The sequence below is a fragment of the Mya arenaria genome, chromosome 9 (genome assembly GCF_026914265.1).
Source record: "Mya arenaria isolate MELC-2E11 chromosome 9, ASM2691426v1".
Lineage (NCBI taxonomy): Eukaryota > Metazoa > Mollusca > Bivalvia > Myida > Myidae > Mya > Mya arenaria.
The window spans coordinates 15,286,930-15,311,528 of NC_069130.1; the positions used below are offsets into that span (position 1 = coordinate 15,286,930).

General features: G+C 33.6%; 3 protein-coding genes across 9 annotated transcripts in view; 1 reads left to right on the forward strand and 2 right to left on the reverse strand.

The window, feature by feature from the left end:
* Window positions 1–24,306, reverse strand: part of LOC128203537 (uncharacterized) — a 38,710-nt gene extending 14,404 nt beyond the window's left edge. For 4 of the 6 annotated variants that reach the window (XM_052904983.1, XM_052904982.1, XM_052904984.1 and 1 more), the window contains exons 1-2: window positions 10,612–10,817; window positions 9,146–9,189 (exon numbers count right to left, since the gene is read on the reverse strand). The gene's annotated coding sequence lies outside the window, so the exon portion shown is untranslated. Of the gene's footprint in view, window positions 1–9,145; window positions 9,190–10,611; window positions 10,818–24,134 lie in introns of those variants that run through there. The other 2 variants (XM_052904987.1, XM_052904986.1) reach the window with 2 other exon arrangements.
* LOC128245790 (heat shock 70 kDa protein 12A-like) lies at window positions 1,516–7,266 on the forward strand. Its single transcript, XM_052964020.1, has 8 exons — window positions 1,516–1,542; window positions 2,652–2,747; window positions 2,988–3,080; window positions 3,258–3,473; window positions 3,662–3,821; window positions 4,173–4,784; window positions 5,077–5,139; window positions 5,578–7,266. Exons 1-8 carry the CDS (start codon window positions 1,516–1,518, stop codon window positions 5,982–5,984), a joined length of 1,674 nt encoding a protein of 557 aa, XP_052819980.1. The 3' UTR covers window positions 5,985–7,266.
* LOC128203539 (heat shock 70 kDa protein 12B-like) lies at window positions 17,798–22,863 on the reverse strand. 2 transcript variants are annotated; one of them, XM_052904992.1, is made up of 6 exons: window positions 21,721–22,863; window positions 21,468–21,561; window positions 21,004–21,194; window positions 20,497–20,656; window positions 18,250–18,862; window positions 17,798–17,877 (listed from the first exon to the last, which is right to left on the reverse strand). In XM_052904992.1, the coding sequence occupies exons 3-5, from the start codon at window positions 21,172–21,174 to the stop codon at window positions 18,426–18,428; spliced, it is 768 nt and encodes a 255-aa protein (XP_052760952.1). In that variant the 5' UTR covers window positions 21,175–21,194; window positions 21,468–21,561; window positions 21,721–22,863; the 3' UTR covers window positions 17,798–17,877; window positions 18,250–18,425. The 2 variants fall into 2 exon arrangements, with proteins under 2 accessions (XP_052760952.1, XP_052760951.1); XM_052904991.1 differs by having other exon boundaries at window positions 21,004–21,191; window positions 21,468–22,863.
* Window positions 24,307–24,599: the final 293 nt, after the last annotated feature.

Below are 24,599 nucleotides of genomic sequence, written 5' to 3' on the forward strand. Positions count from 1 at the left end.
AGTAATTGTTCCTATATACTTTATCCCCGTGTGCATGTAATTCGTTCTTATGTATGTTTGCCTTGTGTGATATGTAAATATGTGCTTGCGTTTTGTGTACATTTTTCTGAGTTTGTTTCTTGTTTAGTTTGTTCCTATGTGATGTGGTTTTGCCTTATGAACTTTCCCTAATGCGATTGTATCATTAGTACTGTATATCTATGTGTTTATGCCTTGTGTATTTTTCCCGTCATTATTTGTGCCTTGTGTACTATGTACCGATATATTAATGTCCAGTGTACGCCGTCCTTATGTGATCGTGGCATTGGTTCTCTGTCCCAATGTGTTTGTAAACGTTATCTCTATGTACCTGTGCGTTGTGCCCGTTGTCCATATTTGTGTGTTTCTTGTGAAAGGGTGCCCTGTGTATTATACACTTTGTGCCTATGAGCCTGGTTAGCCTGTTTCTCGTGTACTTCGTCCCTATGTTTTATATTTATTAAAAACATGTTTGAACATTAATTTTTAGTGTATTATGTGTAATTTCGAGCCTCTCAAATTGTATTCTGCATTGAGGTGATACCGCAAGGTTACAGTAAATACACATTTTTTGAAATGTCAAGCATGACCTTATTTCACAATTTTCAGAAAATATAAAACATGCCATTGGAGGAAGTAATATAAAGATAATGCCGAGTTATTATGTATCTTATATTTTACAATAATATTTGAAGAACTGGTATTCAAAAGGCTTTATACAGTTTTGTAACGGCAAGATATGTTACACATCAGGAACATCTGATTAAAAAATGTACATCTAAACAGGAGAATATAACGTTTATAGTGAAAGTTAAACTCAGTTAAACAATCATAAAGTTATAGAAAAACAATCATGCTGAAGGCCATCCAACCGACCATATTTATTTTAATTCCATGCATTTTAAATGCAGTTTAAAAGTGAACGGACGTAAACATTGAAAGATAAACAAAGTTACCAAGTTAAGCAATTTAGCCTCTAAACAAACCTAAGAAAGAATATCATACTTAAACCCATAACACCGACAAATAAACCTTATCTGCACGATAAAGACATGAGTACAGCGTTCATGAATTGTATAAATAAAGTGCAACCCATGTACTGAACAAGAGTCGAAATAAGGTGTCACACTGACTCAACTTCACAAAACTTATAATGATTCAAGCATTAAAAGGGTATTTATTCATTTAAACAATACGCAATGATACGTGTAGATTATAGTCTAGAAAAATATGCCATGTAAATCGTGAAGTAGTATCTTTGTTATTCTTAAAATATTGAAATATACACCACACAGGAAAATATTGCAATACAAAAAGCCTCAATGTATGCCATTCAGAACATTACTTCTTAACAAAGTAAATTAATAGCTCGGATTAAGTTTCACTCCTGTGATTATACTTTTGTTGTGTTAATGTAAGTGCTGAGTTCTACCATGTTCATCAACGGTTTTAATTAATCATTTAATTGTGCACACAAAGTCAAAACATGAACTCTGAATGAATGCAAGTAAACCGAAATTACAGGTAAATCAAATGTGTTGGAAACGTTAAATGGTTTATAATATGTCCTCAGTATCAAGTTGTCATGCAAATCTTTTAAAATCACAAATAATATAGATTTTCGAGTAATACGTTTCAAGAACAACGGACATTAAATATCAATGAATTTTCCCATTTTGCTAATGCTTGTTTTAAGCAACTGTTGGTATATAATATACGTAAGGTCCTGCCTATGCTTCCTCTTTTATTGCATCCATGAACTAGCCTTATATGTATTGTTTAAAACATGTTTTTTTCATCTTGCATACATCTGTAAAGGGATAAAGTCAGAAATTATTAATCTCATTATTTATTAAACCTTTCATAAAAGTAACAAAATATCACAAAAACTATATATGCATGTATAACATATACAATTGGTAATCTACATTAAAGGCTAAAACGACATGTGGTTTAAAACAGTGTTAAGACTCATTTCACATTTTTTTTAACATTTAAATAGTAAATAGGTTTGTGGAAGAAGGTATTTAGTTAAACAAATGGCCTTGAGCTGTTTTTGGATTCAACATTAAGTTACGCTTTTTCATCAACAAAATATTTACACAATATATGTATTTGATATAATACATATACAAACTATATATTTTATGATGCACGGGGTGGAGGATGGACGATCCTAAATTTGTGAAAATGAATATATATATATATATATATATATATATATATATATATATATATATATATATATATATATATATATATATATATATATATATATATATATATATATATATAGTAATTTCGTTTCCATAAGTTTATGTATTCGAATTCCAATGGAACTATAAGTAGCCAAATATTATATTTAGTACACCTCTTTCGTTCAATTTCAGTATTTGTCTGTCTTTTATCGCCGAAAATTATTTGTTTAATAGGATAAATTGATCGAATTTGTGAAAGGCTTTGACATATTACCTGACATGTTGAGGGTTCAAGTCTTTCTTATAGATTCTGAAACTCGACTTTATTACTAAACTAAACTTAGTTGGCATAACATAAGCAAATCTTACAAATGTACATTCACGTATGTTGTATTTTTAAAAATTGTTTCACTAATATTTTTTCTGTCTTTACAGGTATATGGAAATCGTTGGGATGGCGAGCTTCTTCCGCAGGCCCCCACTGTAGTATTGTTCAGCAACGATAAGAAGGAATCCTATTTTGGATTTGAGGTGAGTGCTAAATTGGTGATTATTGATTAGACAAAAAAGGATTGCGTGTCATGATTTCTTTTTAGTTTTTGCAATCGTAAATGATTTAACAGGATGACCTTCACAAGAACATGTGTTGTTAGAAAAGTCATCGTATTAACACCTATAATCATACTAGACATACTCAAATAAGTACTTTCATTTGTAAACATTAGTGTACCTGTTGGGTTTCACTAAATCATTGGTTAAATTGATTTACAGGCGGAAAAGAGGTACGCGAAACTTACAGAAAATAACAGAAATGAAAACTGGAGATATTTCCAAAGGTTTAAAATGGACCTTCATAGACAAAAGGTACGCTTGAACAATCAGTTGCACATGAACTTATTTAGTTACGTGTAAAGATAATCCTTGACAGTGGTTTAAACTTCGTATCTGGTTACTAATTACACAATTATAATACTGTTCATGATCCTAAAGGTACATGTTTTACTCGGACATAACTTAGTTCTGGTCTTGACCTTTTCACAGAAACTCACACGGACAACGACTGTAAATGATGCACAAGGAAGAGAGATGCCCGCGGTAGAGGTTTTTACCACTGCCATCAGACATTTGAAAAATCATTTCTTGGAACAGGCCCAGAAGAGGGTAGAACTCAAGGAGAATGAAGTTCGATGGGTAATTACCGTCCCTGCAATCTGGAATGACGATGCCAAACAGTTTATGATAGAGGCGGCTAAAATGGTAAAAGTGATTTAGTGGCTTTTCGTTTATTGAGACTAGACACTATTGATATCGTTTCATGCTTTTGCCGTAAGAAAATATGGTTTCGATACAAAAAATAGCACATGTACAACACTAATAAATATTCAAAACTAGTGCATACTTTTATTTTAAAATGACAAGAGAACAGTTCAGTTTTTATATTTTAGGCAGGAATAAAAGAAGATCAAATATCACTGGCGTATGAGCCGGAAGCTGCAGCCATTTTTTGCAAACAGAGCAGACTTGCAAAGCTTAAACATGAAGGGAAAGATGCAACAATTCAACCTTTTCCTCCGGGATTTAAATTTCTCATTTTAGACCTCGGAGGTGAGTTTAACAATATTAATAGGTACTGTATGAATTCATTTGAGATACTTTGTCAATGTCTAGTCATGGTCTTAGTTTCCTTGACAGCGTTGTCGTCGTCGTTGTATATAACAAACGGCTAAATATACTAATATAAAATAATCACATGGTATCGAATACACTTGTAGCAAGATATATAGATTTTTAAAAGAATTGTTAATATATGCCCCTTGATATATTTATCAACACATAAATGTTTGCACTGGTCTGGTTCGAGGGTCTGTGTCTTACAATTTTGGTTTATTCATTTCATGATGTAAACAAGTCAGCTTGGTAAAAATGGCATTGCAACATTTATGATTGTCTTTCTAGGTGGAACTGTTGACATTACTGCGCATGAAGTTCAAAAGGATGGCACGCTTCAAACACTTACAGAGCCTTCAGGTGGAAAATGGGGAGGTACTCTTGTCGATGATGGATTCATAGAAATATTTGAGGGTCTGTTTGGAAAAGAGGTTATGAAAAGCCTAAAAACAGATCCTAAAAAAGCTGATTATAAACGGGAACTCGATGCCGAAATTGAAATAAAAAAGAAGACTGTTGTTGTTGAAAGCAACAACACAACGGATGATGACTTTATTTCGATTAAACTGCCATTTGCTTTGACAGAGGAAACGAAATCCCCTCAGTTTCAGAGCGCATTGGAGGGCCAAACGTTTAATGGAAAAGTCATACAGAAAGGGGATAAAGTTCAAATTCACAATTCAATTGTGATATCGGCATTTGATAGTTCGGTTAAGAAAATTGTGGCACATCTTAAAATGTTGCTCAAAACGGCTGAATTGAAGCGATTGAATGCTGTTGTAATGGTGGGTGGATTTTCAGAGTCGAAAGTGGTTCAAAAGGCAGTCAAAGACGTGCTAAAGAATAGCCCGGCAATAGATCTGATAATACCTGAGGATAGCAGTTTAGCCAGTGTTCAAGGTAGCTATGTTTCACAAATGTGCATTACTTAGATGATCCGTTGTGTGGTATTATATGCATTAAAAATACTTTGAACAAACATTCGGCCAAGTATTTTTGTTCAGTGTGGCGGTTTAACTGGGCCTTTCATAATCCCGCCTCTCTGGAATCACCCGCTGCTTAAAATTCCTTTTTGACCACAGCAACGACTCTTTTCTGGGGCATAACATAAATAGGTGCATAAGCTGTTTCTAAAAATTAGATATAAACTATCAATACGCATTTTATTGTATTCTTGGTTGCGTTATTCTAGGAGCCGTGTCCTATGGATTCGACCCAACTATAATATCAACCCGGATATCAAGTTACTCTTATGGTAGGTTAACGTTGTTATATCAATACGATATCTTTTCATCCTTAAGTCGATATGAATATCATTTTGAGAAATGCAAGTAATATATAGGACGTATTTTAAGTAAAACCTAATTAAATCAAATCTGTTAATATTTAATGTTTGAAGTATTAATTAACGAAAAACAAATGTTTCGAAAGAATTAAGTATCAAAAAGCAACATGTTATTTAACTATAAAACAGTTTTGAATACTAATGCATATATATATATATATATATATATATATATATATATATATATATATATATATATATATATATATATATATATATATATATATATATATCGTTTGTTTTCAGTAACGCTTCTGAATCACAACCATAAACTGTTTGTAATATATATATATATATATTATTCCTGACAGTAACTACCTACAGTAAATCTCATTTGTTTTATTTCAGGAATTACTTCATCGGTTCCGTTTAATAGCCAACTTCATCCTGAAGTAAGTCGTGTTAAAAGGAGTGACGGATCCTACAGATGTGATGACGTATTCAAGTTATTTGTGAAGAAGGGTTGTAAAGTGATCCCTGGACACACCACGGCTTCTCACGAGTTCAACCCTTCCCCATCAACTAGAGAGCATCAAAAAATTGAGGTTTATAAATCCGATAAAGACGAACCGCCACTGCTTATAAACGAGTGTCAGAAAGTCGGGAACCTGCGTATTAATTTACCCTATAGTGATTTTACCGGAACGACTGTTACAGTAAACATGAAGTTTGGAGGTACACAGATGATTGTTACCGCAGTCGTGAAAGGGCCGAGTGGAATTGAATCAGTGGAAGCCTCTTTCGATTGGCTTTAAAACATATTTTTGATCATAGGATGTGTTAATGTACATAATATATTTCAAACTTTTGATGTATTTCGACAAATACTGCTTATGAAACGAATCTTACACTGCGATTTGAACAGTTCAAAATTTGTTTTGATTGGAAACGATGATTTAAAACTATAAAAACAAGTACTTTGATCAAATGATGTTTTTTTCTTGTTCAATGTTACAAGTATCAGAAACAAACAATTAGTATCAGGTCTATAAATGATTTGCCAAAATTTTGTGGCAACATTGTTTGTTCTTATTTGGACAAAAAATAGTGAATATAATAAAGTGACTTAAGGGTTGTGAGCACTATACTGCAACAATCGTCTACTGCTTAAATAAAAATCGATATTATTCATATAATCATGCAATTTAAACTACTGTCTAAACGACTCATTCACAAGCAAAACATCTCATGTTTTCGTTTATCAAACTTATGTTTATTATCATTATTGTATTATTAATAATGATGTTAACACATAATGTTAGGTATATGTCCTAAACATGATAATGTTACTGTAAGGGTTTGGGTTTCTTGGCTTGGAAAATTTGGGCTAGTAAGCCGTTTTGTCAGTGCCGTGTGGAAACTGTAAAAAGTCGCCCCGTTTAATGTTGTCATAATTTTACAGACACTGAGAACGGTAGTCTTTAGTTTGCGAGTGAGAAAACTACGTGTATGACAGTCAATGATAAAAAAGCTTTTTTTACCAATGATCGCTCAGATAAATATATATATTGGACGTGCACAGATGTCATTGAAGTTTTAAATTTTGTACTTAATAATTCCTTTCTAAAATTCGGTAATCTTTTATATAAGCAAACAATAGCCATTCAATGGGTGCCAATTATGCACCTTTACTTGAAGACCACTTTTTATACTGTTTTGAAAGTGAATATATGTTGAAACTATCTAAGTCTGGAGATCTAGCCCTTGATGATCAATTTAATATCACTTTTAGATATACAAATGACATTTTAAGTTTGGATAATCAAGTTTTTGCAGATAATATTAAATCGATATACGCTTTACAATTGAAACTTATTAAATCTAATACATCCAATTTAAAAGCATTCTATTTAGATCTACAACTAGAAGTAAAGGAGGATATATTGAATATCAATGACAATATAATGATGATTGTCTAATTTGTGCAGTAATGTAGCGCTATTTCTCTTGTTTTGTGTAGAATGTATAATGGTCGACCTTAATCCGTTAGCTTTTAAAGAAGATCTTGGTTATATTGAATGCTACTGCTATTTAGAGCGTAAATATTCCCACGTTAAAGTTTATTATTAAAGGTGTCAAGTTGAAAAAAGCCTATCAATTTGCAAATGTGTTTTAACATTTTGCCTTTAACCATTGAATAAAATGTTTTGTCTATTTAAACACCTTAGACCCAAATATAAAATAAATGTTACTGTTATGAATGCCAATAAGGCAAAAATGTGTCATTTTATTTTCTAACAATTACAACATATCAGAAAACAGTAACCTTATCAAGTTGATTTACTATGCAGACTTTATGAGGAATTGGTTATTATTTCACTTTTTATTCATTATAGTATGTATTTGTTGCTCTGTAAAAGCTTTATGATACTTCATTTCTTGCATGTGTTTCAATACGTTGAATTTGCATTTAGGGTATTTATATGTTTACTGCATTAAATGGAGATCACTTGAGTTGAGCTATCGAGGTTCTGTGCTAACTTTTAGGCTACTGGGATTGTCCTTTTAGATTCCACTAAATTATTTAATAAATGATTAAAAACACTTTGAAAGAACAATTATTGGCGTAGTAATTATTATTAGTAATTCAATTGCTTATTTTACGATATACATTTTCGCACTAGACTATTAAATTACTTTAGCTGGTGAAACATTACATGTGAACCAGTTTACTTCTTATTTGTTTACTAGGGCGCAAATGGATTCACGTGACAAATGATGACATTTGGAAATACACTATCATAATCTCTTTTGTTGCGTTGATACATTAATATACAAAGACCCATACTAAAAGGTAAATACCACTTCCAATTCATATGCCCAAATTAAGACACAAATATTAAACAAATGCAAAATATGTTGATAAATTATCTGACATTTAATGTATGATATTTGGAATAATAAATTCATCTATTGTATCAATGTGCTACCTTTTGTTTTGTTTGTTTAAACGGCGAAGGCTTAATTATTGTTGAAATACCCATACTTATCGTAAGGGATTTTAAATATCGAAAATGTGTGTCTTACCCTGTATTGGTAGTTAGCATGCTCCTACTGCGTTCAAATGTGATTAATATAACTCAAGGTTATAATCCGTCTCTGTTTCAATGCACATCAGGCACTTTAATATTGATATTTGATCAGTGCGTTTTCAACAAAGTTTTTTATTGAGCGGTATGGCATTGCTTATAATAAGAAAAATATTTTCATAAAGTATGAGATAATTTCCTGTAAGCCATTCTTCAATAAAAACCCTTTTTTTATTGCATTGTATGGTACAAAACGACTTGGTTCACTGGGTTTAAATTGAATCGGGCACTCATCGACATAGAGAGACTGAACACTTTCGAGCACTCTTTCACTTGATGGGGATACATTTAGAACACTGCTCAATCTTAATAATTTCAGGTATTAACTGAATTTAATGGGCGGTATATCATTCTGCATTCATTGATCTTGAAGGGCATTTTCTGACTCTGATAGTCGATAAATCCTTCCTGAAATGCCAATTTCGTGCACTTTGACTTTGATAAGCGCTGTATTTTCGGTCTTCGTTGCAGTTGAGTTAACCGGGTATATATGTAAAATTTCCTCATACATATAACCCCTTTGAAAAATGCTGCCTTAAACAACATGCGTTATTCTTTCTGTTGTTCATGATGTTACTCAAGCATTTCAACAGTTGCGATTAGTCAATGAACAACTAATGGACAGTCGATTAGCTTTTTATCAAATATAGGTATATACTGCAATAGTTTAGAATGGACACACTCTTTTTAAATCCTATACATTTGGTTAAAAACCGGTCATCAGTTTGCAAGTAATGGGTACATAACAGGTTAACAAATGTAAATTCACAATTATCACATTCAATGAATTAACTGGAAACATTCGCAATAATTGCTTAATGATTTACCGGTAATGACGTCAGTCTGCCAACAGTAATCAGAAAGCTACACACTGAAATCGGAATACTGTAATGAATGATATGAGAATAACATAAGAATGATACCAATACAAATGTCAACTTGTTTCTGACATCATATCGAGCGTACCAATTAAACATCAGAATCAGTGCGTAAGCGCGTCATTCGGTACAGTCAAAAGCGTAAACGTTACATAAGGTATCGTTAGAAGCAACAGGAAAGCGCAACCTTGCGTATCCTCAGAAGCAATTTAAATCGCCATAATGTATAACGTCATAAGTAATTCATAAGCCCAACATTTGTCAACTTCAAAAGCAATCCGTTAAGCTATATTGTGTGTCACCAGAAGCCATGCATAAGCGCTACATTGTGATGTAAAATGGAATAACTTGTTGAATTTTACATCTAATAATAAATTTTCACTTTATGAGTATATATTGGTTAGCGACCCCTTTTCGGCCGGAAATGGAGGTTTTTCCTACGTTACTTTTGACACAAGATAGTTATTACAATAAAACTTTACACTCAGATAGGTTGGCTCTTCCGACAAAAACTGTGTAATTTGTTTCTGAAAATAGCTAGGGATTCCGAATATTCCCACGCGCAAAGTACCCCTATAATTTCGCTAAAATAAGCACCCTACTATACCAATTATTCGCCCACCCCATTAATTCGCTATTCTTACGATGTTTTTCATATATTTCTCTCTAAACTATATCTTCAAACATTTTTATTTTATTTGACCAGTCTAGCCACCGTTTAAAACGACAATTGATCAATAAGTATAACATGTTTACTATTACATACTGTTAATGTATGTGTAAAATGATACAACACCTACTCGGTAATTCCTCTCTTAGCAGAAAATTTAAGAAGCTGCTGGGATTCCTTCTTGAAACATTACCCACATAATGTATGCATATTTATAGACTTCCGAAGAGGGACAACGCATGTCGGTACAAGAATGTCACCGTTTTGAGGTTTTACCATCTGCCTTTTCGAAAATTCAACTTAAAAACAGCAATTTATGGTATTTGAATAATTTATCACCGATTTCATACTTTATAATGACAAATCAATATTGTCGTCTGATAGTGCAAGGTATAAGGAAAATTAAAGAATCCTTACAGGGCCTCATGCAAGCGAGCGCGCGCGTGATGACGTCATCCCCGCGTGCAACTAACAAGGTTAAAAGTGTAAACAATGTTTATTTGGGTCTAATTCCACATACTACTTACATTTTTACGCGGAAAACAACTGATATCTGTCAAAAGAGATGACGCAATAAAACGCTATACTTATTTGTGTAAAATATTTTGTTTTGACTGGTTTAAACTGGGTGGGCGAAAAAGTGGTACGGGCAAATAATAGGTCGCTAACTAGTATATATATAATATGTTTATATTATATATATATAATTCGTTTTCACTTTATAGTTGCGTGCAAACTAACAAACCTTGAATAGGTCATGTTTGTAATCGTCCGTGTAAGAGTAGGCGTATCCAGAAAATGTCGTTCCAAAATCTATCGCCGCAACAACTATTTCTTTTATATCCGTAACACTCATTTTTTGTAAATCATTTACTATTAATAAATTCCTTTTCTTTGCGAAAACAGTTCAATAACTATCCTTTTTGCATACTGGGCGATTTAAAATATACTTCCTTCTCTCCTCGATACAATACAAATGCAAATATCAATGGTTTGATGTTTACCTGTGCGTATGGATACTGTCATATCACTGTATAATTGTGTATTGAACGGCTATTGCGTGCTGTTTAAAAACATCAATTATCTTATATGGACTCGTTCTAAGAGTATAAGTCGGCAACACTTTTTTTAATTGGGCTATTTCACTTACTTGGAAAGAACAGACTCCAAACAGCAACGTTCTTAACGTTTATTCTTTCCATAGCTAGCCCTATAAAACGTGAACAAGTCCCTTGTAGTAACTTTATTTAAATGCACATTTAACGCATTACACAAACAAATGATCTACAAATCTACACATCAAAGGCGTTGCGGTAAAAACATTGTACAATCGATCTGGCTTACAGGTTTTGTTAAATTTGAAATACTAAAATCGGTTGGAACTACTGTGATGTTGTAATTACATTAATAAGTTTAATCCCCGTGTGAGTTCCTGGTACGCTGAAAATTTCAAGGCGGTTACTCCAACATGTCTTATAAATATATGTTGATGCTTGTGTGGTCTGTCTGAAGTGTGTTGTTATGTATTATGTTTCTCACTCGTTTAAGTATCTGTTAAATCTTAGGCTTGTGCCTTAAAACAAAGCCTGCGTAGACATTTGGCTACTTGGCTTGTCTGGTAGTTTACAGTATATTATTGTATGGTTTTAAACAGTTTTAACTATATACGTCGAGTGAACATTTGAGCCAAATGTTTTGAAAAAAAATGCTCCGTTGTGGAGCTTAAGACGACAACATGTATTTTAATGTCAAGCCCGGTAAATTGATATACCTTTTCAGTAATAATATTATTAGGCTATTGATAGCGATCCAAATGAATATGTTTAGGTGCCTTTTGGCTTCACAATTACTTCAGCAAACCACATGTGCGAAGATAAAGACGATATCGTAGTCTTCATTGCGAAAATACCCTCATCAGGGGATGCGAGGTAAAGTCAAAGAGAATGTAGAGCCGGAATGGTTGTTTTGTTACCACGATGAGTACTATATAAATCATGAAACAACATTTTAAGAAGAAAGAAAGAAAGCAGGGATAGCCGCGGTTGAATGAATGCTGGCCAGTCTCTTTACACGTAACAATGGAAAAGGGGATAAAAAAAGAAAATACAAGAAAAACAATTAATCAATCAAACCACAGGCTCTATGACAAACACTTTAAATTATGTTGTTTTCCTCAAAATTGATGGGAAAATGGAGGAAATAAATGAAGTAATGAGAAACAAGAAACACTCGAGAACGCGATCTAGTTCGTGCGTACAACACAATATTCATATAAAAATACTACATGAAGGTATAGTAACATTTAGTTCGATAACTGTTACATGCTGCGTGGAAATGCGACCCCCCCCCCCTCTTAAATCGTCTGAGTGTCCTTTTTTCAAATATCTGTCATCAATGTAACTGTTCGTTTGTGTCAAAATATCCCATAATAATTAATTAATAATGTGTTGAGAATTCTTGATAAAATATTTTCAAATAAGAAAGATAGTCAATACAAACAATAAAAATAAAGAAATTGTGGTTTCAATTTATGTTTTGGTTACATAAATGTAAACACCTTTCTTGCATTAGCCACAAAATTCAATACATTGTTTTTGGGAAGTACTGTTTATTTGAATCAAAACAAATTCATTTTGTATAAATACAAATGCGTATTGGTTAGAAATTTGATAAAATCTTCCGTCGTAAAATTTGCTCAACTCGTCATTACAGCTACAAATTTTGAAACAAATATAGTTATTTGCTTGCTAAATTTGGAACCTCAAAATTCAGTAAAAAGGGTTCTTAAAAGTATTTTATGTTTTCATACTTCAAACAAATTTTGCAAGACATACACTAACGAATTAGAGAGAATTTGAATTATACAAACAAAAAACTTGGTTATGTTGTAAAGTACAACAACTTTTTTTTTCAAAATTCATTTTGATAACAGGCACACTATACAGCTTAAACTCTGGTTGAAATACTTCATTTACCATATAGCTTTAATAGTTTAAGTTGAATACTTTGATTTATTGAGTTCACTGATGTGTAATGTTAAAATGATAAATACAGTAGAACATTCAAATGGAGGGCACAAGGCAAGGGACCAAATATTCTAATGTAGGGCACAAGGCAAGGGACCAAACATTCAAATGGAGAGCACAAGGCAAGGGACCAAACATTCAAAATGAGGGCACAAGGCAAGGGACCAAACATTCAAATGGAGGGCACAAGGCAAGGGACCAAACATTCAAATGGAGGGCACAAGGCAAGGGACCAAACATTCAAATGGAGGGCAAAAGGCAAGGGACCAAACATTCAAATGGAGGGCACAAGGCAAGGGACCAAACATTCAAATGGAGGGCACAAGGCAAGGGACCAAGCATTCAAATGGAGGGCACAAGGCAAGGGACCAAACATTCAAATGGAGGACACAAGGCAAGGGACCAAACATTCAAATGGAGGACACAAGGCAAGGGACCAAACATTCAAATGGAGGACACAAGGCAAGGGACCAAACATTCAAATGGAGGGCAAAAGGCAAGGGAGCAAACATTCAAATGGAGGACACAAGGCAAGGGACCAAACATTCAAATGGAGGACACAAGGCAAGGGACCAAACATTCAAATGGAGGACACAAGACAAGGGACCAAACATTCAAATGGAGGGCGCAAGGCAAGGGAGCAAACGACAATGAACCATTGACACAATATATTAACAACACATGCATAGATACAAACACCAACAAGTTTACACCACTTACACAAATACAAACACCACAAACAAATATTACAGGATATTTTATATTTAAATTGCTTTCTTAAAGGCAACTAAATCTTGCAAATTGTTAATGACCTGAAAACAGTGTGCTAGAATTTAAACTTTCACAGGTAACGCGATATATAAATTAATAAGAAAGCATTGAAATGATGAATTAGTAAATAATTTGGTTTACAAAGCACGTATGGATTGCATTCTAAAGAAGACCATAATCGGAACATAAAATACAATTAAGCTTATGATTCGCTACCCACTCATCGCAAATATGAATTGAAAAACAACTCAATTGATTTCAAATCTTTCTAGGTTACAATACAAATTTATAAGTCGTCAAATGTTTAACAATCATTATTTCTTTCAAAGTAAATAATTTCTTCATTAAGTAAATATTTCAGTTCTTTTCTTCAAACATAAACAGACAATAATAAATTATCAAGTATGTCGCTCAATTGCAAACTTTTGAAATGCATAAGATGTCAATGGAAAATTATAATATATCATATTTCTCAATTATGTGCTACTCAAGTGTACAGTTTAAAATGACAAATGGGTTTTGTCCGTGTAGACTTCGGCAGTCTATCAGATTGCTAGATGATTTTATCAGGGTAATCATTTTATTGTAATACGTTTTCAATTCTTTATGTATTATAATGTCAATAATTTACCTGTAAATCATCAAAACATTCTTCAAGAAAAATAATTGCTACACTATACTTTGCGATCAAAGGCGATTGTCCCATAATTGATCGCCTGGCATCTCCGACAACTTTTGTTTGCAAATAATTGAATTTCTCGATACCTGCTGCGCTTACATTGTTATGAATATCAATGATTCAAATCAATCCAAAATTCTCTCCATTTCAATATATCATCAGAAGAATATTTCGGCTCTACATTTTGTAATATGACTGTGCACTTATCTATTTAATGTGTATTTTTCCTTGATTGACGTTCAAGATATTTTTCTTTCTGTCGAAGTTGTCCATTTATAAAAGGCAGCATTTCTGTTAGCTTCACTTCAACTTTGTATCTTCCGCTTTAAGTTTTTCAGCCATAACGACATCAGTGTTTTTGTCCAACACAATTAGATTTTTATTACTTTATAAAGATTATTTATTTCTCGACAAACTTGGAAATATTCAAGGATTATAACGTAAAAACGAGTTTTATAGTATACTTTAAAGATGCCCTCTCACAGATTGAACGTTTTGACAACTTTGTTTTATACATGGATACCAGTGATACAAAGAATAAGATCGCAGATTTTTGTATTTAAGTTCAAAAGTTGATGTCGTATGCAGTTTTTTTAAACCGTTAGTAACGGTTTAAGCCATAAAACATTAATTTTCGAATAGAGATATGAAAATCTGCGAGCTGATCTTTTGTCAGCAATCTTATATCATATTTACGCCTGAATTTGCTCTTTCCAAGACAAACAATAACAAAGTTGTCAACACGTTCAATCTGTGAGATCTCAGCTTTTAAATAATCAAAACAATAAAATTAAATTCATATGAAAACTACAATCATGACACATATTCAACGTGATGTCAACATTTTATAGCATCATTTTAATATATGAATAATCCGATAGTTTGCTCTGTTCGTGACAACACCCCAGACATACCACAGAGATATCAACATAGACATTGTTTTGTTAATAAGGATATGGGTTACCGCCTTTGAACGGTCAGCGAAAAAGGACCTCATTGTTTGCTTCAAATAATTAATGTTACCTTAGAGTAGTTTTGACAAATATCAGTTACTGTAGTTTAAAGCATAATACATATATAAGCATGAACGATGATACATACGTAAATGTTTTTATTCCACACAATCTTTGGTAATTTGTTGAAGTCATAAATTTTATTTTTTTTCAAAACAAGTGCATCAAACATTGTCAAGTCCATTCTGTTGTCAGTGTATTTTATTCGCAGTTAATTTTAAACAACCGCATATATCAATCATTTGACTGAAACATTGTTTGTCATAATCGGGAGAATTTAAATTTGTTGTTATTTCTCTGTTGTTTTAATCTTCATTAGGATTGTTTAATGACCCATACGACTTTGATACCATTGTTATACAAGGACTTAGATTTTTAAAATATATCAACGTAAAAACAAAGGCAATGATTGATTTGGTACCTTGTCTTTTCTTTCGCATAATGCTTAATCAAACTTTCGAAAAGTAAGCCTTACGTAAACATAGGCTAGTATAAGTTCACTTTCACATAGTCATTTCATGGATTTATAAATTATTCCTTAAACTTGTATTGTTATGTTTTGATTTACTTCAATTCAATTAATTATATTAATTCATAATACGTCATTATTTAAATATCATACAGGCTTGATATCACATAAATTTCTTAATAAAAACACGTCTATTATAACAAAAACATACAGTATACACATGACATGTAACAGCTGCTGTAATGAGTTAATCACTAGAGGTGTATGCATAAAAATCAATCTGACCAATACTTATGCTGAAATACATGTAAAACAATTAATGATAGTTGAACATACTAGCAAGGCATGGTATATTATTGATAATAGCCGCAATACAAACAAAACATTAATGATATTTAAACTCAAATCAAATTGAACGTCCTTGGCTGCACGTAGATCTGGATTAGAGTGTCCCGGGATGCGCGCATATTTAGATCGGAGTGTCCGGGTTGTACGCATATCTAGATCGAAATGTCCCGAGTTGTACGCATATCTTGATCGAAGTATCCCGAGTTGTACGCAGATCTGGATCAGACTGTCCCGAGGTAAATGCTAATCTAGATCAGAATGTGCCGAGTTGTACGCAGTTCTGGATCAGAGAGTCCGGGATGTATGCAGACCTTGATCAGAGTTTCCTGGTTTCTACGCATATCTAGATCAGAGTTTCTCGAGTTGTACGCAGATCTGGATCACAGTGTCCGAGTTGTACCCAGATCTGGCTCAGAGTATTCCCGGTTGCATTATTCTACACTTGTATAAAACAGTTGCTCTATTAGAGCCTTATTTAAAGCCATTTAATAAAATACGGTACGTTCGTTCGTGTTTTTCTGTGTTGAATTGAACAAAATCATTGTACGATTTTTCCAAATGGAATGAAGTTGCATTTGCTCAAGTTCAACAAGTTAAAAGGTAAATTTTAAATTCATTTTGCGGTTAAACATATTTGTTCAACAATTCATCTTCTCTCTATTTATTCACTGAAGACCGAAAATGGCTAAAGTGAGTTTTATCAAAGTCGACTGTGATTTGGCTTCGGCGATATTATCGAATAATTGGACATCTTGGTGCACAATCCTCGGTTTCAACAGTTGTTGAAAGTTTCAACAGTTAGTGAAAGATAAAAAAAGCGTAGTGTACAAATAGTTTGTTTTTCAGTAGGAAATGGACAAATGATGCACATATTCACTGCGACAATGTTTTATAACCACTCAAAAGAAGCTTCCACAGGTTTATAATCACTTGACGCTTTGATACCTGCGGTGACCTTCATCTGTGTACCTCCGAACTGCATGTTTACTGTGACACGCAATGCTGTAGTATCACCAGTTGGTAAGGTTAAACGGACGAGCCCGACCTTCTGACACTCTGTAACAAGCATTAGCGGATTTTCTTGTTCAGATTTGTATACCTCAATCGTTTGGTTGACACCTGCTGACTGGGACGGGTTAAATTCAAAGCTAGTTGTGGATTGTCCAGGGATAACGTCCTCACCCTGCTTCACAAACACCTTGAAAATGTCTTCACATATGTAGGATCCGTCTCTTCTTTGCATACGATGTACAACCGGATGTAATTTGCTGTCAAAATACGCTGTACTTATTCCTAAAATGAGACAAACGCTATGTACTGGTTCTTACTGTCGACGGTGATTTGTATCGGAAATCTCAAATATTCGAGGTCAAAGATCTATGATTATGATACAGAAAATGGAATGAATAAAATACTTCATATACATGCATATTCGAAACTACTTTCTCATATATGGAGTATGGTGATGTATTAAAGCAATTGCAATTATTTCAATAATACTTTAGATCTCTTACTGTACTGACTTTGTTTAAGTTAGGATTTTGTTAAAAACATGATATGTGTCTTTATGCATTTTTCATAGATAATACAAATGTGTTTTTAAATAATAGTCTAATCTGGATTAAATAAAAAGTTAACTTGCCATAAGCGTATCTTGGTTTCCGGGTTGATATAATTTTGGGGTTAAATCCATATGATACAGCTCCTGGAAAAAAAAAACAGAAATAGGGGATATAAAAAGACATTTATTGATATCTTAACACAAAAATTTCATACTTCAATTATCGTAGTTGTTTAAGAGAGAGAGAGAGAGAGAGAGAGAGAGAGAGAGGGAAAGAGAGAAAGAGAGAGAGAGAGCGCTCGCTCGCGCGCTCGCTCGCGAGAGAGAGAGAGAGAGGAGTTGGAGAGAGAGTAAGAGGGGGTGGAGAGAGAGAGAGGGGGTGGAGAGAGAGAGAGGGGGGAGAGAGAGCGAGAGAGCAAGCGAGAGAGAGTTTCAAATAATAAGGATCTTACAAAGATAGCAGGGATTTAAACACATCGGATCTTTTAAGAAATGCACATTTGAATTGCATGTTACCTTGCACAATAACTAAACCACCATGCTCAGGAACAATCAGCTCTATTTCGGGGTGTTTTTAAGACTTTCCATGACTTCTTCCTTTACTACTTTCGACTCTGAAAATCCACCCGCCATTACTACAGCATTCAAACTTGCCAACTCGGTTTTTCTCAGCAGAATTCGAAGATGTGCTACTATTTTTGAAACTGAATTTTCAAAGGCAGACAACAAGAAGGAATTGTGAATCCGAATTTTATCCTCTTTAAGCTCAGCTTTCCCATGAAATGTTCGCTAGCCAGAGCGCTTTTCAACTGAGCAGACTTTTTTGCTTTCTTCATTGCATGTGGTAGTCTAAATGTAATAACGCCTTCAGCCTTGAAGTTCTTATGCCTTTTTCCAACAATTGTTTTCTTTTTTATTTCAATTTCGGCATCCAGTTCACGTTTGGAGTCAGCGATTTTAATATTTGTCTTTAGGTCTGTCATAAAATCCGTCCCAAAGAGGCCTTCGAATATTCGTAAAAAACCATCATCGACAAGGGTGCCTCCCCATTCACCGCCTGAAGGTTCAATCAGTGCCTGCAGAGTGCCGTCTCTTTGCACTTCATGTGCGGTAATGTCAACAGTTCCACCTAGCGATACAATTTTTAAATTTGACTTTGCAAAGTCGTCAATTGGTGATTTAAAGTTATAAAACGATACTATTTAGTGGCATTATAAAGGCTTTTTTCGATTCTCTACATGTTTCTGTACAACGTTCGTGACTTGCCTCATATGTACCGCTAACGACGACCCTGACAAAACAAGAGATTTTTGTCCCCACCCCCGACCGCAATATTGGCAAGCATATTTGGATAATTTAATGAAATTTGCATGGACCAACATGACAGATGACTAGCATTAACATTTGATGCCTTTGTCGCAGTTTTAAGATTATGACTATTCAAAGGGTGAGGATGGACGTTACAGTTTTTTTTATCATGTTCAGATGATAACTGATATTTGCAGATAAACATGTATCCTCTTAGAAGAAGGAAATAAGTAAATATGACGTAATTTTTATGACCAACATGAGTTGCGACCTTGACCTTTGACTCTATGACCTTAAAATCGAGTCACCCAGGCCTAAATGACAAGTTTGAGGACCATAGGCACAGGCATTGTCGAGTTATCACACATACAAGCTTTTTGCTTTCAATGTCACATTGGCCTTGACATTCGACAATATGACCCATGAAATCAATATGGGTCATCTTTGGTCAAGCCCAACCTGCAATTCAAGTTTGAGCGACATGGGTGCAGGCCTTGTCAAGTTATCACTTGGACAACCTTTTCGCATATAAGGTTACTATGACCTTGACCTTTGACCCGATAACCCCTTAAATCAAAAGAGGTCATCTACTCGTCAGGTCCAGCCTCCATAAAATATTTGATGACCATAGGTCCAGGCTTTGTTGAGTTATCACTCGGATAAAATTTGTCAACCTTTTTGCTTTAAAGGTCACTGTGACCTTGATCTTTGAACAAATGACCCCAAAATAAAATAAATAGGGGATATCAACTGACTAGGGCAAACTTTCGTGGACACTGTGACCTTGACCTGATGACCCCTGAAAACAATAGAGGTCATTGATTGATCTGGTCCAACATTCAAGTCAATGTTTAGGGCAAAGGCATTGTCTTGTATCACTCGAAAAACCTTTTAGCATCCAAGGTCACTGTGACCTTGACCTTTGATCAAATAACACCTTTAATCAATAGGGGTGATCTACTGGTCAGGTCCAGCTTCAATATCCAGTTTGATGAGAATAAGTACAGGAATTGTTGAGTTTTCACTCGGACAAGCTTTGACAACCCTTTCAGGTTAAATGTCACCGTGATATTTACCTTTTTCTCGATGACCCCTAATATCATAAAGGGTTATCTACTGGTCAGACCCTACATTCATGTTGAGATTGATGACAAAGTTCAGGAATTAAGGAGTTATCACTCGTACAAGCTTTGGTCTACTGACGGACAGACAGACGGACCGACTGACGGACCGACCGACCGACCGACTGACCGATTGACTGACCGACCGACTGACTAACATGTACACAGCAATATAACCCCTCTTTTTCGAAAGGAGCATTAGGCATCCGACAAAACCGGTACGTTAAGTATTTGTAAAACAGACGGCGTAAATACACTAGTGTTACGTATTTTTGACTTTGTTAAAAACTGTTTTCATAAATCAAAATACAATGTAATTCAATGCGAAACTCACCTCCATGATCGAGAACGAGAAACTTAAATCCCGGCGGAAATGGTTGAATTGTTGCATCTTTGCCCTGTTCTCTAAGCTTTGCAAGTCTTATTTGTTTGCAGTAAATAGCCGCAGCTTTCGGCTCGTATGCAAGTGTTAATTTATATTTTCTTATTCCAGCCTTAATAAGACAAATGTATAAATATAATATGTATGTGTCTAACTCGTAAACTATTATACGTACATTTTAAAATAGATATTTACATATTTGTATTCATATATATATTAAGTGCCAAATTATCATATTTGCAATACATATGTGTATAACGGACCCCAGATATCAATTCAGATTAGGACCAACAAGCAATCATGTCATTTTGTCCAATACATGAGATTCGGAGAAGGGGACTCATACACGAGTTTAATTAGGGCCCTACGCGTTATAGAAAAAAAAAACGATAAAGTTATGAGAAGTTCTTGTATCTACGATTTATATTATGACATTTCATAGTATTTATGATCACATACCAATTTAGCCGCTTCTATCATGACTTGTTTAGCAGCATCGTTCCAGATTGCAGGGACGGTAATCACCCATCGAACTTCATGCTCCTCGAGCTTAACCCTTTCTTGAGCCTGTTCCATAAAATGGTTTTTCAAATGTCTCATGGCAGCGGCAAAAACTGTGTTCGCAGGCATCGTTTTACCTTGTGCATCTGCTATAACCATTGTTCGAGTGAGTTTCGAAAAACGTATATAGTTAGACGCAAAATAAAATTATGTTTGGTTATTAAACGATAAATGTTCCGACCATAAGCCGAGTATCAAGAACGCAAATGGTGAATATGGTACAAAAGGAATGTTCATATTATATTTACAATAAAATAATGAATCTTAAATGTATTACAATATAAATAAATAACAATTAAATGTCACCAAAAATAACGTCATGCAAACATTAATGTCTAAAACACATATACAAGTCGACATACCTTCTTTCTATGAAGATCCATTTTGAACCTTCGAAAATAATGCCAATTTTTTATGCTCGTCTTCTTCTATAAGTTCAGCGTATTTATTTTCTGCCTTTAAATGAATAAATATATGCAATGTAACAACACCTTGCCTCTCCAACTAGATTATATCATAGTGACGGTAAATAACAATCATCTTTGATCGTATTTTTAAAAAAAAATAAATACAACATCAGAAGGCAAGAATGCGCTCTAAATTATTCGAACAAACCTCAAATCCAAAGTAAGATTCCGTCTCATCACTTTAAACAATACTACGGTAGGTGCCTGCAGAAGTGTCTCGCCTTCCCAACGATTTGCGTAGATCTCTTTGCACAATTAAGTATTCTTTCTTTCATGCTTTACGATGAAATATGGGGTTTTAACAGTGAAATAACAACAGTGAAAATATCAATTTGATATTTTCACTGCAAAATAAGGAGTGAAAATATCAATTTTCAGAACTACTTTTAAAATCCTTTGTTGTTACATGTACTTGCCTTGGTCAAAACAGAACACTGGACTTCAGTAAATTATGTCAAAAAATGTTTAAAAAAATAAAGAAATATTTTATAAATTTAAATAAATATATAATTGGAAATTAACAACTTACCGTTTATTACCGGTTATCCCGTTTATCAAACATTTTACTGATCTTTGAAGCCGAATGTTCGAACATTTGCTTTCATTCCAAACAAATTACAGACAAAAACAACTGTTCGAACATAAATAAAAATTTTATATCATCGTTCAAATGTATTTTGAACTGTTAACCGTTGTAGTACGTAAAATGAGCTTCCTGGAGAATTCACACAACAATTTATAGATAGATCCGATATTTTTTACCCCACCCACATCTCAAAATGTGTCAACAAACTAGCGTGGCATTTACTCTTCCGGAAAACAAACATTTTAAAGCGAAACAGACTGGTCTCTGACAGTAAGATGACTGAATATTAACTTACTTTAAAAACACGCGTATATCCAGTCTTAAATTAAGAAGAATGGTTAAAATCCAATGAGTATCCACATTTGTTTTGCTAACACATTTGACCTTCCAAATTTTCATTCTATAAATAGCGGCGTAGTAATTTGGTTAAAATAAAAAGTGTTTTCATTATTTTTTGGAACATTAGTGCACTAATAATACTTCATGTTTACTTTTCATAAAGCTTTGCAATAAAAAACGAGCGAATATTAAGCAATAAGAATGAATAGCAGAGAACTATTTCTCAGCAAACCGAAAGTAGAAAAGTTGACAGCTATAATTATGCATGAGGGGCGCCCCACGGGTAGCGGCGTAAAGCCCACCCTTTTCAAAAAAGGGGGTAATTCATAATTTAAAAAAAAACAAATAAAACTCCGAAAATAAGCATAAAAGAAACAGAAAATTTGTTTATTTCAGTGTAAGATCGTATTTAATTTCACTCGTGATCATAAAAAAACTACATTTTCACTCGTGGCTTCGCCACTCGTGAAAATATGTTTTTCTATGACACTCGTGAAATAAAATACGATCTTACACTGAAATAAACAAATATCCTCTATTTCTTAATAATCCATGATATTGTTCTCCGGTTTATAGGCCTTGATTCACATCCGGGTGCCATATTTTCTACGTACTGTTAATTGGCTATTTGCCAGTTAGGATTGAATTCAAAGGAAAAGGGGCTGAACAAGTGTTAAATATCTTTATGAAGAATTTACTAAGTTCGCTAAATGTATCATGATTAGAAATTGATATTGAAGACGGTACATGTTCGTCAGTTTTCATGTATACATACGATGTATTTCTTCTTGCAAAGTTAAAACATTATATACAAACTATGCTTAAATGTTTATGTAAATAGTATAAAGACAATCATATGTTGATAAATATGACCGAAAAATAGGCTATACATTTTGATACAAGATTAATGTCAAGATCTTAAGGTGTTTATTAATGTAATGACCAAGTTTTGGAGTATTCTAAAAAACATAATTATTTTGGTGTGTTAATAAATGAATCTATTAATTATAATGCAATAGTAGAGCATAATGCTTTGGGTCTTCTAATCGCGAAATCTAAAAATAAAAACATGATTCCAAGCAATGTGTAGATAAACCTTGTAAAACGCTTTAAGTTACACAAAGTGTACCGCAGTTCAAGCAATGCAATTGCAATACGAAATGCATCCCGTCCAAACGCTTGTAACGTTATGTCAGAATAATTGAAGATTAATAACACAATTAATTGAAAGACGATTTGTGGAAAAAGCTGATAACAATGTTGAAAAGTTTTGTTTTCTCCTACAACATTATATAAAATGTTTTGATTATTTGATAGATTCACGATCATAGAGCATACAGGTCATAAAATACATGCATAAAAAACCTAAAACATAAAAATAAAATAGTACACATACTTCAACTGCATGTCCTCTTAAATAAGGTTCATTGATAACAGCGATCAATAAAAGTAATTAAAACTTTTTTTCTGCAACCGGTTACACCCTTAACATAGTGAACTTCAGGAATGTTTAAGTAAATTTGAATTCAAAATCTGACTTATTGAAAAAAGCTGTTTGAAATACGGGAAGCGAATCTACGAACAATCTTGGATTTGTTCACATACAGATTATGCCTACGGAAAGCAGAACTACGAACCTTCAGTGGATCTTGTAAGTACTCCTCCCTCCAAGAGTAAGCGTAACCGGAAAACGTCGTTCCAAAATCTATCGCCGCAACAACTATTTCTTTTATATTCGTATCACTCATCTTTTTTCAGTTAATTTTATATTGAATTTATACGTAATCTTTGCAAAATCAGTGCAATAACCTTCCGTTTCGCATGCAGGTAGTTTATATTATACTTCCTCCTCTACTTCATAGAATTAAATTGTAAATTTATAAATATTTGCCTGTACCTATAGGTACTATTATGGCTTATCACTATTTAATTGTATATTGAACGGTTATTGCGTGCTGTATAAAGATATACACTATCTGAATCATATTTTTTAAGAGATTAAATACCGGCAACATTTTTTTCAACTTTGTTAAGATTGAACTATTTTACTTACTTTAATATACAATCATAAACTGACAGATACGATTACAATTACGAATATT